The sequence below is a fragment of the Dicentrarchus labrax genome, unplaced genomic scaffold, assembly GCF_905237075.1.
Source record: "Dicentrarchus labrax unplaced genomic scaffold, dlabrax2021, whole genome shotgun sequence".
In the NCBI taxonomy this organism is placed as follows: domain Eukaryota; kingdom Metazoa; phylum Chordata; class Actinopteri; family Moronidae; genus Dicentrarchus; species Dicentrarchus labrax.
The window spans coordinates 25205449-25220570 of record NW_026136720.1 but is presented as its reverse complement, the minus strand read 5'-3'; the positions used below and the strand labels follow the sequence as shown (position 1 = coordinate 25220570).

At 42.5% G+C, this 15122-nt stretch overlaps 1 protein-coding gene across 2 annotated transcripts in view; it reads left to right on the top strand.

Annotated features, from left to right (window-relative positions):
* Positions 1-15122, top strand: part of meis1a (Meis homeobox 1 a) — a 91007-nt gene that overhangs the window by 24252 nt on the left and 51633 nt on the right. Inside the window, exon 9 of one of the 2 annotated variants that reach the window (XM_051383105.1) lies at positions 9528-9604. The exons of the other annotated variant lie outside the window; for it this stretch is intronic. Within the exon in view, the coding sequence (XP_051239065.1) occupies positions 9528-9604 (77 nt within the window). The remainder of the gene's footprint in view (positions 1-9527; positions 9605-15122) is intronic. 2 annotated transcript variants of the gene reach the window in all.

Here is a 15122-nt window from a genome sequence, read left to right as displayed (position 1 = left end):
TGCAGCAGATGGGAGGTGAGAGGAACGATGGGAGGGGGAGGAAACACTGGTACCTGGGTGAGGGAGGGGGGAGGGGGAGAGGGAGGGAGAGAAAAGGCACTAGCTGTTGGAGGTTAAGGTTGTTTGAAGGACAACGGTGCTTTAACGCAGGAATCCAAACACGAAGCAGAGAAACCAGTGAAGCAGCTGCTGCAACCAGCGGAGAGCAGCAAAGTTTTAAATCCAGTTCTTTTGTATAGTATCGTCTCAGCTTTCTTTAAGATGCATAGACTAGTTAATGGTATTGGAACCGAGCATCCTGGGTTCCTCTAATTGTATAAACTTCATAAAGAATCTTCTCAATTTAAAGGTCCAGTGTGCAACATTTAGGAAGCTCTATTGAACTTTAAGGGCACTTCGACATGCCGGGGATCGAACCGCCAACAGGGCAGTGGTGGTGAACGGTTAGAGATGCCAATGCGGCTCAATCAGATCTCAATCAGCAGGTTGTACTGCAGCTTCCAGGTATGATTGTGATCAGGGCGTTCCTGTAAAAGAGAGGCCTCGTCTCAGTGAACCTTCCCTGAATAAATAAAAACTTCAGTGAGTAGTGGACGGCCCCGCTCCACCTCCTGAGCCACAGCCGCCATACACTTAAAAACCATCAACATCTAAAGAGTGTATGTACGGTGAAAATGTGACTTAAAACTGGATAAAAAGTTCATTTATCAGACACACCTTATTGTTCCAATCCGACTGTATAAATGCGTTAATACTGGAGGGGATCTTTCAGTACAGTTTACTGGCGTCAGCACTGTGTACACTAACAGTACAGCCTTCTTTTGAACCCACAGCCTGTTTTTTGTTAAGTTCTGCAGTTGGACTCTTTATTATTGGTCGGCTTTAAGCTTCTGTTGGGCGACTTTTAATCCTGCTGGACCTGGTAACCATGGCGACCCGGAGCGCTAATGGGAAAGTTGTCGACGCAACATGTGGAAAATGTCAGAAAGATCATTTTGTAAATTTTACTCATAATCCTGCTTCATTTTTTAATCTTTGTGTCTCAGGCTGCAGCAACACTGCTGGGTGGAGTGTGTGTGTGTGTGTGTGTGTGTGTGTGTGCGCGTGTGTGTGTGTGTGTGTGTGTGTGTGTGTGTGTGTGTGTGTGTGTGTGTGTGTGTGTGTGTGCGCGTGTGTGTGGTGTAAACAGCACGTCGGCTTGTGGCTCGGCTTTTATGAGCTGTGGCTCAGAGGAGGCTGCTGGATTTTGTGTGCGACTTCAGGGGAGGCGGCCATGAAGCCAGAACACCCTCCAACACACAAAGACACACTCACACACACGCACAAGCACACGCACGCACGCACGCACACACACAACACACACACACACACACACACACACAGGCACACGCACGCACACACACACACACACACACACACTCTTTTACGTGTTTTTATTTTGTGTTTCGTGTAAAAGTGCAAAAATCAACTGGAAGGAATTGTCCCTGTTAATGTAATTAGTTAGTAATTTACCTCCCTCTTGCTCACAGATGTTATTTGCCTCCTTTTTTTTCACAAGGCCGAGCACAAACAGGTGGGGGAAGCTTTGTGTACACCACCATTTGTTTACAGTCACCCAACTCATTAAAGAGCTGCTTTGGCTTACAAATTACACATGTGACTCCATCAAAACAGCTGGAAAGACTTTGCACGTCCAAGTGCTTCACAGCACGACGACGGCAGAGCGGCAGAATGTGCACACACGGGAAAAAAATAAAAAACAACCTCCGCCGTCCGTATGAGCAGACGAGAGGAACGACTCCCAAACTTCAAAGCGAGCGCCACAATTACAGAGAAGGACTTCGCCCCACTCGCCTGTCGACCCGGCTGAGGAATGGGCCTCCTGAGCCGAGTGGGACAGATGAGTTAGCAGGAAGCCCCAGCGCTGACCTCGCCCCCCCCCTGCCCTCCATCCATCAGGGGTCAGAGGGCACCGGGACACCTCCATCCATCCATCAGCGGCTGTTTACAGCCACAGTGCTGCAGATGTGGGTGATGGCGAGGCCACGGTGACCCACAGGCACCAACACGTGTTCAACCCCCTGCCGCCACCCAGAGATGCCCCTCCCTCCCTCTCACCCAGCGTACAGGAAGTCTCCACCATTAGACATCAAACGCCACCAATGTGAAATCCACCATCACATCAGTCTGGTCCCGCCGTCTCCTCTGAGTGTCCGTCCATCATCATATTCATACGTTCCCTCATTACGAGCGAATCATTGGCGCCGCAGACTTAACAAATGGAGGTCGTTAAAGATGGTGGTGATTGTGTTTACAAACTTAAAGACCAAAAAATTTAAATGTGAATGTGATTTCTTCGATCTGCCGCTGCGCTGCGGTTTCTTTTTATTCCTGGTAGCTCAACAGATTTGGATTTAATGAACGTTTGATTATCAGCAGCAACAACAAGGAAGAAAATTCAGAAGGACACAGAATGATAAAAAACAACCTCAGATGACTAACGCAGGAATGTTTTTTAAGCGCCAATACACTTAACTCACACGATGGCTTCCCCGTGTTCCTTACGAGCTCTAAAAATTAACTCTACACGTCTGTGAGATGCAATTAAGCCTATGAACAGTTGGGGCAGTGTGTCGGGATGTGAATTAAGGTCAACAACAATGGCAGGAAGTTTTAAAGAGAAATTAAAAGAGCTTTTTTTTGCTGTTCAGGGATGAACCCTAGTGGATATATCGTCTATGGCACAGTCATATTATGAAACACAGGGCCTCTGAACCAACCTGCTGGATTTGAAGAGTTGGGAGTGAGAACATGTCGTTTGTCTTTCTCTCTCAATGGTACAAATACGTTTCTTGAATAAACTGTGGGACCTTCCAGTGCAAACTGTGACCAAGCCAGCTAGCTTAAACTTGCATTATATGTAAAGGCCAGTAGGAGGAGTATTATTGAGTCTTATGGAGAAATGAGCCGACTTCTCTGTTGATTTATGAGCTCAGTAAACAGTTTCCTGATGAGTTTCTGGTCTCAGTCTCTAGTTTCAGTCTTCTTCCATACAGCATGATGTTCATTTAGTAACTGATGGTCCCATTTAGAGTAAAACAGACCATAAAGCAGGGTATGCGTTAGGGCGGGGCTACCTTGTGATTGACAGCTCATTCTCAGGGAGTCCATCCAGCTCAACGCACCAAACTCAGATCAAACTGTCAAACAGTGCTGATCAGATATGGATCCAGATTCTGTTATTGACTATTTCTCTCCTCAAATCTGTTCACAAACACATTTTACTGTTTATCTGGAATACCAGATCGTGTGTGAGCAGGAGAGCCGCCATTGTTTCCTGTTAGCAGCTCAACTCGCAGTACGTGACCTCCGCTGGCTCCGACAAACCGCCACAGCGACAACTATAACGCCAAACCGGAGACTTCAACGCGGGACGCCACAAACTGATGGGTGACGCCATGATAGGTTCACACTTTCTGATGTATCTGAGCTTTAATCCTCAGAAACTCAGTCTTAGGTAGGCCTTTCTAGTCCCTGATTGAAGTCCTGAGACTGTTTGGTCAAACCAAACCTGTTCTGGAGACTAAAGAGAATCTGAAGCTGATGTCAATACAGATTTGTTAGTTTAGTTTTTTACTTAATGTTCCTGTAACTGATATTTTGAGCCTTTTTTATTTTATTGTACTGCTTTCAGGCCCCAAAATAAATTACAAATGATATCAAGTATTACAAGCGGTTTGCGTTTCCCGTCAAGGTGGAAAAGAATCTGAAACTTTTAACAACTTTATTTTCAGTTGTCTTGCAACAACTTCCAGTCTATGACAAACAGAAACACACCCACAGATTTGGGAACAATGGTCAAACATTGAGTCGAACTCAGTCCGAGGGGGTTATCATAACTTAAAAGTTTTTCAGTAAAGTTTTTTTTCTTTCACAAGAACAAAAAGTCCAACTATCGGGGCTGTAGTTGGCCTAATCAGACCTCGATCACCATCCGACCCTCTCTGGGTTTGGTTAAAAATAAAGGCCTCTGTGATCAGACGTCCATTTCCCCGCAGTGCGAGGAAGGCTGTTCTGTGGCTCCCTCACCCTGCAGTGAAAACATCATCCATTACCTCTGTGACAGGCCCCCCGGGGACCCCAGGGCCCGGCTCTCGGTGGGGGTCGCCTTTATTGACCTCTCACTCCCCCACACACACACACAAAAAATGTCCAGCATGTGGTCACATACATCACGGAGCAGCCTTTCTTCCCTGACAGCGTAAATGAGCGTCCGTCAGATAATGAAGCGAGGAGGCGATCAGGCGGCAGATGGAGGGAAAGATTCGAGCTGTCTGAAGAACATGCAAAAGACGCAGTTTAACGACACTTTTAATTTCAAGCCTTAATACGTGCTCACATTGCCTTTTTCCAGTAATAATCTGCCACTTTTTCCTGTAAATAAATCCTTTCTGATAAAGCTTTTAGCTCTTTTTGGAACATATCATAGGTTACGACTCTGGACCAGTGCTAACACACACACACACACACACACACACACACACACACACACACACACACACACACACACACACACACACACTCTCTCTCTCTCTCTCTCTCTCTCTCTCTCTCTCTCTCTCTAAATGAGTAGTAATTACAGCCTCTTAACAGGTTTACTGGGACACTAAACAACAACACCTCCCCCACATCACAGCATGAAATGGTGTGTAACATGCATTTAGGGTCCTGTGTGTGTGTGTGTGTGTGTGTGTGTGTGTGTGTGTGTGTGTGTGTGTCTTGCATCCATTAAAGCTGCAGTAGGTAACTTAAACTTAACTTAACTAAGAATTACCTTTTTGCCGTTATTGCTGAAACTTTTACTATATCCTGACGGTAGAACACTCCTCCTCCTGGTGCTCCTGACGGCGTTTATAAGAACAAATAAAAACAACCAATCAGAGCTGAGAAAGATATAAAGACACTTCAGGTTGGAGGCTGGAAGATACGATCCCAGAGTGTCTGTATTTGATGACCGGGGAATGAGACTCAGCAATCAATTCCGATCCGATTTCCAATCAACTTGTTTCTCATTATTTTGCTCCATCAGGCTGTTGAAATTTTAGTAATACACCAGCACGTTAGCACTTTGTTTCTTTCAGTCTCAGTTTAAGTTGCCATATTGTCAGTGTTAGATGTTTCATGTTGATTTTGTGATGGTTTTCTGATGTTGGTTTCCACTGTGCCCAAGACAAATTTCCCCTCAGGGACGATAAAGTAGAATCTTTTCTACAAGCCTGAGAGTTGTGTGGTGTGAACCAAGGCTTTAGAGGTGTTGGTTGAACTTTGGACGGAGCCAAGTTAGCAGTTTCCTGCGGCTTTCAGTCTTTGGGTTTTGGACTGTTGGTTGTTAAAAAGAAGACATATTTTGGAAAGAGTCCCATTTACAGTCGTACAAAACCTTTTATTGTTTATGTCTGCTGGCGGCTTTTAAGACATGTAACGTGCATCAGGGAACCACAGACACTCCAATTAATCATCAGCCCACTAATTGTGATAATGAAAACATTGGTTATTTACAACCCTGGAGGTAAATACTGTTTCCTCAGTTAGACTGTGACAGATCTACTGAAGATGATCAGCTCGTGCCTTCACAGACAGGCATTAAAACTGATCCCAGACCAGCCGATCAGCCCTGGAGTTTCCTGACCAGTTTGGTGCTCGTCCAGGCTGCAAGCTGCGAGGCGGTCTAAGCTGCCGCTCCCTGCTAACAGGATTATAATTTCATAATGAGCAGGTGGCTCCAGATTAAAACCCTGAGTGGAAGCTCTGAAATTAGACTGGGAGGTGGACCAGGCCTGAACCACCATGTGTTCTTACTCTCGCTTCATTTAGCGGAGGGAAGATTCTGTGGTTTCCAACGTGTTTCCCGGCCGGGTGTGACGGTGCGATGAGCTTCTCCCAGTTTCATGAGCAGAAAGAACAATCTTTGGTTCATGTGAGACATTTTTCTGTCTGAAGCTTCACACATTCTCACTCTTCACTCGCTGACAATGCTAAAGTTAGTGTCTGATTCACAGTTAAGGGGAAACTTACAAACCCACTTTCAAATTTGTGAAAACTAGATCAAAAACCACTGTGGCTAGACTTGTCAAATTTGGACTAGATCACCCCAGAGAGGCCAGAGACTTTTTAAAACACAGCTTCAGATTTGTGAAACCTTTGGAAAAAACAGTGACATTGCCATTTTTTGCATTTTCACAAATAGAATAAAGGTTTCATGAATCTGAAGCTGAGTCTCTGACCTCTCTGGTCCAGATTCGACAAGTCTAGCTATAATGGTTTTTGAAAGAGACCTGGTCCAATGTGTTCTAGATTTTAGCAGTAGAAAAAAGTTTTCACTAATTTAAAGGGGGATTTGTAAGTTAAGTCTCCCTTAAGTTTCCCCTGAACTGCTGAATCAGAAGTCAAATTCATCGTCTTCACTCGCCACTTAAAGCTCCTCCCTGGAGGAGGCTGAAAATGTGACGAAATGACCTCGTGATTATCGCTGTTTGTGGCAAATTAGATGCAGTTTAGGCCAATTACCTGCTATCAGATCACAGGGAAAACGCAGCACTTTTGGCAGAGGGATGTGCAGGGCGGAGGAGAGAAGACATCAAAGACTTTTCCTTCCTCACCACAGAGAGAGACGTGGTGACTCTCTGGTGTCGGCCCCGGGGCTGTTTGATTGGCCGGCGAACTCTTAAATAACATTTGAGTGTTTGGAGTGAAACCAGCAGGTGATGAACGGTGGAGAAACTCTTCCTCCTGTAAACGATTTCATTGTGTATTTACAGTGACTTACTGTCAGCACGGTTGCCAGCAAGTTGCTGTATTTGGATTTACAATAAACTGCTGTAATTGTACTGGAATGTAATTTACAGTATATAGAACAATACTATATTACTGAGATAAAATTATAAAATACCGTAAAAATACATTATTAATTTCTACTGTATTTTATAATATTGTACTGTAATGTATCCAGTTATATTAATATTTATATATTACTGCTAATTATTACATACTTAAAATTAATACTAATAATTATTAATAACTTTTTACTAATATTATATATTATAATTATATAATAACCTCCAGTTACTAATATTGTAATATAACTCAGAATAACAAATAAAAAGAGAATTAAAACAATGGTTATAATCTGCTTTATACTTTTCATTTTCTCCCACTCTTCTACATTTATTTGATGCTTTTAATTACTTTGCAGCTTCAGATTAAAAACACAAAATATAATCAATAAATCAATTACTCTGCATTATTAGAGAAGATAAGACTACATATTGAACCCAGCAGTATATAAAGTCATTTAATTAGCTCCACCTTTACCGCCGGTATCCAGGTCAGAAAACCAAACATATTCACAACCAGAAACAGTTAATTAATTATTGTTAATTAATTATCATCAGATTATTTTGTGAATAAAGACAGAATAGTTGGGCCATTCTGGGAACAGATTATTATTATTTTCTTATCTTATTTTTGTTAATTACAGGAACTTTTCCCAACTTTTCCAGGCCTCAGAATTATCACATACTTCTTACAGTTTTTCCCACTGTGGAGACATTTGGCAGTCTCTTTGTACATGACTTGTACTGCAGTTCTCTTAAATCACTCGTACGTGCCGAGTGGTTCCCACACAAAGCCAAATATTCCCGTCTGAAATGTATGAAGTCTCCCAAAATGAAAATACATCTTGGAACAGGCTGTTCTCTGCTCATTCTTCCTGTTCTTAAGTTATTTTTAATGATTTGGTCGCAGCGAACGTGTCTCCGCCATGTGTCCAGTCTTTTGGATGTTTAATGAGTCTGAACTTTAGCAGCGCTGTGCGTTACATCAGTGTGAAAATAGCTCCTGAAAGTGCAGCTTATATCTGGGTCAGGGACGGGCAGCGACGTGCCACGGAGGATCTGCAGCAGCTGGTTTCAGTCAGCAGATGAAGAAACTCTCGCTCACTGTCAGCTGTTGCAGTGAAACATTATTTATTGTTCGCAGCACTGGGTAACTCGACAAAGCTTTACGTGAACCTTTCTCTCCCGTCCCCTTACATATTGTTTATGTAGAGCTGATACCAGATGGCTCAATACCACTTGTTGCTGAGTGCACGCAGATACCTTTATCTCTTTCTTCCTCTCACCTTTATAAAGCTCCTCCGGTCAGAAATCAATTCTTGTTCCTACAGAGGGATGTTTGAATGATGTTCGAATGACGTCTGTGATTCATCTGCTAGAAATTGGAAAGTTAAAGGGGCGAGGCCTATGAGGAAGATTTGTGACATCACAAATAGTTCAGGAAGTGGATCCTGGTCCAGTTTGCAGCTCAGACACTGAGGATGGACTTTACAGTGAAGGAGGAGACATCTTGTGTCCAGCAGGAAAACTTTAGAAATGAACAAGTGTTGCATATTTCATAGATTGAGTATTTTTTAATGAGGCAGAAGGAGAAGATGAATTTTTTGATTTTAATGTGGAAATTATACTTTTTTGTTGCAGAACAAACACATCAGAAACACATGATTATTCCAAGCAGATGATTTGTATACTGTCTTAATCTGTGTCTGGAAGGGCATTGTCTCATTGAATGCCTTTTAAAGTCCTGGTGAAATGAAAAATGTCATTTTAACTCTTTAAGATCACATCTTCAGTTAAATTGTTCTTCTGTTGAACAATATCTGACAAAAATGTTTTATTTAACTCAATTTCTTTGTGTTTTTATATTAAAATCCAATCATTGTGTCTTCCTGTAAAACTAAATGTGACGCGTGTTTACGTCAGCATGAACTAACTGATTTCAACCAATAATATCCTGACATTCACCCGTCAATCTTCAACTTTTAGCCACACAGAGGTACAAACACACAACTTTATCAGTGATTACGGTGAAACTGGATCAGATTTTATGGAGAGAATATTAGCTGCCATTAGCGTTAGCAACTGAACGGGGCTCAGAGAACACAACCTCCGAGACAGACAGAGTTTCCAGATGGACTTGTTGTAATAGAAAGTAAAGAGAATAGTAGTAAACTGTACACTGGCATTCAGACGCATGCGTACTGTAGGGAGACGCCACCGCAGTAACGGCGACCTGTTTCCTTCCCCAGATTAATGTATTCAGATCAAAATACAACCACAAACAAGTACTGTAGACTCAACCTCACTGACTCCAGGGACGCAGCCTCAGGCCTGTTCTGATCCTGAAACAAGCCTGAACGACCCCCAACACACACACACACACACACACACACACACACACACACACACTAATTAACAGCGCTCTCTCTCCACTTGGCTTCCCTCTCTAATTGGCTCACCATTTCTTCCCATTAATTATGCTCCATTTCATACCCCCTTAATGAGTCTAGCCCCGCCTCCCTTCTTTAACGCTAATTAGCGTCTTTTTGAGTCTAACGCCGACAACAACAACACGAAGAGGACCTTGTGATGTTTTACAGCGTGTTAACATTTCCATGTTTTGTCCCTCCACAGCATCCGTACCCGTCAGAGGAGCAGAAGAAGCAGCTGGCTCAGGACACCGGCCTCACCATCCTGCAGGTCAACAACTGGTGAGTCGCTGGCGACGCCACACTCTTGTTGTGTTTGGGAAGACTGCCCCCCAACCCCCCGAGGCAACCCGGAGCTAATGATTTGAATGATTAATTCCTGTGGGGTTGGCCCGTCTCCAAATATCCCCCAATTACAGTTACGGGGGGGAGGGGGGGTTAACTGGAGAGTTAATTGGAGCTTGGAGGGTAGAGGGTGGAGGTAGAGACCTGTAGGATGTTTCCTGTTTACTGATACAGAAATGGAAACGTCAGCAAGTTTCACAGTTGGGGATTTAACCGTCTAAACTTCAATTAAAAGGCAGAGTCCCAATTAGAGGCAGGTCTCCTTTACTAGCCTGGTTTTGACAAATAAAAGCATGTCTCAATTAGAGGCCTGGTCTGGATTTTATAGAAGTTCGTTGGATGTATAAAAACGTCTTAAAACCCAGTTCTAAGCTGTTTAGATCACCTCGCCTTATTTTAATATTAATACTGGTTTGATTGTATTTCCCATTTTTGCTGAGCAAGAGTTTTGTGTAAAAGGAATTAAAGGCTGGTCCCATATAGAGGCCTGTTCCAAATAAAGGCAGGTTGAGTTCAGTGACTGTGCTATTAATTTTCTTTAATTCACCTCAGATAAATCAGCATAAACTCAACTTAAAGTCCAATGAAATGGTTTAATATGGAACCATCACAGAGGTCTTTAGTGAGGCTTTATTGTGTCTGTGTGGACTTTAAATCGGTACCACTGAACCGGGGATTTGCCTAATGGATCACAACCTCAATCAATCAATTAATCAGTGTGACATCTGAGGGATTTGGAGGATTTTGAACATTTACATACATTTTGCATAAACAGCAGAAGAGTTCACCGAGAACTCAGAGTGTGTTTGAGCCGCTGTCGCCAAGTGCTCGCTCATGGTGGGAACTGCTGGGTCGAAACCTGCTCTACTTGAAAAGTGTCCTTTTTTCTGTTTTTTTAAAGATTTATTTCTGTATTTCTTTTTAAATACATTAAATATTATTACATTTACAAAAATAGCCTGTGCATTTACATGTTTAATGTAAAATAAAATGAAAAATCTGTGACTGTAAATCATAAAATTACTGATTATTTAAAAAAATGTTCCCTTTTTTCACATAAAAAGATGAAATTACAATTTGCAAATCTATAACTTTTTCAGATATTTATTGTTTATTTAATAAATTAACTGTTAAATTCAAGTTTAATACTTTTAATACATTTCTACATTTTATGTAAAATTAGTGACATTAACAGTAAAAACTTGTTGTTTATCAATTCAATTCAATTCAATTCAATTCAATTTTATTTGTATAGCGCCAATTCATAACAGAAGTTATCTCAGGACACTTTTCAAATAGAGCAGGTCTAGACCGAACTCTTTAACATCAGTGTATAAGCGTTGGTAAACTGTCTAAATACAGTTTTTATCAGTGTAAACAGCAATAATTACTGTAATTTCACAGATAATTAATTTAATTACAGTTCTATAACTTTTAACAATCAGATTAAAATAATAAAAATCTAATAATTACAGCACTCTGCTATAATACAAATAATCAGGCTTACATTTACAGCAGAGTTCACCTGTATTTATAGATCATTGGTTTACACTGTAAATATCTTTAATTAAACATTAAAAAGCCCCAAAAAGATTGTATGTCAAATGAAAGCTGTAAACTGTATTTTAATTATAGATAAAGAGTCAGTTATTTTCTGTTATTTCACCATTAAATGAGAATGATTTCAGATCATTTACAGTTTTATTATAAAATTCTGGACCAACAGCAGCACATGAAGTTACAGACAAAACAAGAATCGCATTTCATAAACATCAGAAACATTTCAAACAGCTGCTCTCAGGCCCCGAACCCCAAGCTCCTCTGAGGAGGTTCGGGACCAAAGGATTGTACGAGGAATTAAACCACCGGTGGAAACACCTCCACTTTTGTTCAGAGGCGGGTTGTGAAGCCCGGTGAAATACTGGAGCTGATGTCTGCAGCCTCTGGAGCCTCTGGAGCCTCTGAAGCCTCTGAAGCCTCTAAAGCCATTAGTCAGTCCCGCTCCCTTTCGAATATTTGGCTGTTGCCGTGGTAACGCCTCTGGAGCAGCTCGCAGTGTTTTTCCCTGATTCTGCAGATTCAGAGTAAATGAGCGAGCAGAGAGACGAAGAAGGCCGTAAATGAAGCAGGAAGGAGGCGGTTTGATCCGACTGGTTCCTACTGTGTGTGTGTGTGTGTGTGTGTGTGTGTGTGTGTGTGTGTGTGTGTGTGTGTGTGGTATAGGGGTATCATTTGACCTCTGCACTGTCCACACCTTGTTTCTTCTCTTATCCTTGTTTCCTTTCATCTTTACTCCTCACTTTGTCCCTCAATCTCATCCTTCTTCATTCAATCTCTTCTCCTTTTCCTCCCTGTTTATCTCCTCTTCCTCCTCTCCTTACGTGCTCCATTGTCTTCTCCCTCCCTCTCTCTCTAAAGCGGCTCATTTCTTCCCTCCTTCCTTGTTTATCCTTTATTTTTCTCCTCTTTCTGCCTTTCTTCTTCTTCAGATCTTCTTATTGTGGTACCCTCTTCTTCCTCCTTCCTCCTTCCTCCTCTTCTCTTCTTCTCATCTTCTTGCCTCCCCTCTTTTCTCCCCTTCATGTTTGTTGATTTGTGAGAAGGAGGGTGTGTGTGTGTGTGTGTGTGTGTGTGTGTGTGTGTGTGTGTGTGTGTGTGTGTGTGTGTGTGTGTGGTGGGGGCAGTTGGTGTAAATGGCATTTTCATGGCAAACAGCTGGACTGGTTTATTTAAACACTCCCGTGTTGTGGAGGGGGGTGAGAGGGTGAGGAGGGGAGGGTGGGGGAGTACTGACCTGAGAATGACACCCGGGGTGGGCGGGGCTTAGCGACTGTTTTACAAGCAGTGGGTCATGTCATTAGTGTGTGTGTGTGTGTGTGTGTGTGTGTGTGTGTGTGTGTGTGTGTAGCTGCTTTGTTTAAAACCTCACTCAAGGCGTCCGACTGTACAGAGAGGAGCAAACCCTTCCTCCTCCTCCTCCTCCTCTTCCTCCTCCTTTTCTAACCTGAGGGGAGGGGCTGGAGGGGGGGTCAGTATAAGTATAACCAGTGACTGTTAAACCATTATATATAAGATAAGATCTAATAGTCTTTTTTTTGATCCCACACTGGGGAAATGTGCGTGTTACAGCAGCTCCAGATACAACACAAAATATAAAAAAACATACCGTTATAAAAGAAAAATAAGAGTTATATGTACACTATATGCACCTGTTTATATACAGATGTGGTTGATGAAACATTTAGTTTTGCAGGAAGACACAATTATTGGATTCTGATATAAAAATACAAAGATATTGGCTGGGACAATCTTCAAGAGCTAAACAGGAATTTTTAATTTCATCTGGACTTTAGGTCTGAACTGGGCCAACATGGCTCCCATCCCGGCTCTCTTCCTCTCCTCCCGGGGCTAGCACCCGTTGTCGTGGACAGGTTAGGGTTAGTCCACTGCTCTTTAATCCAAATCCCACATCTTACTCTGACTTTGACGACTGTCACAGGTTGTAGGTGTTTCAGCAAATAAAGCTGGAAACAGATGAAAACAAACACAGAGGCAGGATCTGTATGCACATAGTCAGAATCTCCTGATCCAGTGGATTTAAATAGTTTTGGCTCTAATATCCATCAGACATTATTCATTATCAGCAATAAAGCATAAAACCCTGATTCTAGTCTTAAGTGTCACTACGACAGTGTAACACTCACAGAGTGTCTGAAAGATGATGTTTTTCCATGAAGCTCAACTTTGTGACGGTGCAGTTTATGGGTCGTCTGGCTGCAGAAGAAAGAGCCTCAGTGTTATGGAGGCTGGGTGGGTGGAGGGGGGAGGGGGGGTTAGCTGATGGTCTTTGTGCAGCATACGAGTGTGTGTGTGTGTGTGTGTTTGTGTTTAGGGGTTCACAGCTGTAAACTCAGTCTCATGGTGTGAAGGGGTCGTGGATAGGTGACACTTTGAGTTCTTTAATGGAGGCTAAAACCGGAGCTTCGGATCAGTCTGTGTTTTATATTAGAGAACTTGGAATGGTTGTTCTACCACTGAATAATCCAATAAATAAGAAATAATAACAGCAGAATATTTAAATCCCAAAACACATTTAATGACCGTATTCCTGGGAGAAGAGTGATCACAGATTATTTGACTGTGCCTCCTCATCTCAGGTTATGGCCACAGTAGCCGTGTTTCCCTCAACGTGTGTTTGTGACGTACTGAATCAGAAAAGGTTGATGAAAATATGTTTCACACTTTCTCAAGGTGGTTTTTGCTTTAACGAATATTTAACTCACACTACTGATGATGACTGTCTCCTCATCGCTCCTCATGTCTCTATGATGTGTTTTCACCATTTGAGGCTCTCTTCTTCTGGCGCCACCTACTGATTATTTCAATAAACAAACTTATAATAATCGAATAATGGTAGCGGATGGAAACAAGCATTCGTTCACATTTCATTCATTAATCAGACTTAAAGTTTACAATACTTTTCAACAGAAATGTTGCTACTGTGGACATGAACCAGGAACAGTTTAACCAAAGGGAAGAGGTCAAAGAGTCCAGTATTAACCAACAGAAACCTCTGTGGCTGCAAATGAAGCCAACATGGTAGAAACAAAAGCTGCAGTTCCTCTAACGGCCACTAGAGGCTCCAGCAGTGAGTCTCCATAAGGCTCCATATTAAAACTTTACAGCAGAAATAAACATGTTTACAGCCTTTTGGTCTCTAGAGATCATTTTCCCATTTATGTCAACTCCCCTGTTTAAATTATATTAAAGCTTAAATTATCCAAAATTAAGGGCGTGGCCGCTTTAAGGTAGGCTACAGGTGGTTTCAGTAACCAGGCTCCACCCACACTCCACCTCTTTGACCATTTGACTGGCGGAGTCAGGAAGATGTCGACCACACTGAGCTTCATAACGCCTCTTCAGAAACCTGTGGGCGACGTCACAGAGACTACGTCCTTTTTTAATTATACAGTCTATGATATTAACATGTTTTTAAAAGAGTTTTCTTAAGTAAAAACAGTCTTAGAGCATCTCGGGGGACTGAAGTTACCCTCAGAGGGGTTCAATTATTTGAGTTATCAGCTGTTCAGAGACGAAGCTCCTTCGATATCAGACCAGTCGGATATTTTACTGAAAGTAGTTTCTGTGCAGCCGTCGGTCTGACAGCTCAGTCTGGGACACAGACTGAAGCAGATCCTCATTTACTCTCCTCTAAAAATTCCTCCCCTGTATCTCACCCTTCCTCCTCCTCCTCCTCCTCCTCCTCCTCCTGCTGCTTGCCTTTTTTTACTCCCTGAAAAGGCCGCTATGGCTTTTGTTTTCCTGAAAAGGAAACAGGGTCATTCCCCACTTTTCTTTTCTTTTTCTTTTTTTAACCCTCTCTCCTCCCTCTTTCCCGAACACGTTGAAATGGAACCGTCCCACCCGGGGGTGAGGAGGTGGGGTGAGGAGGTGG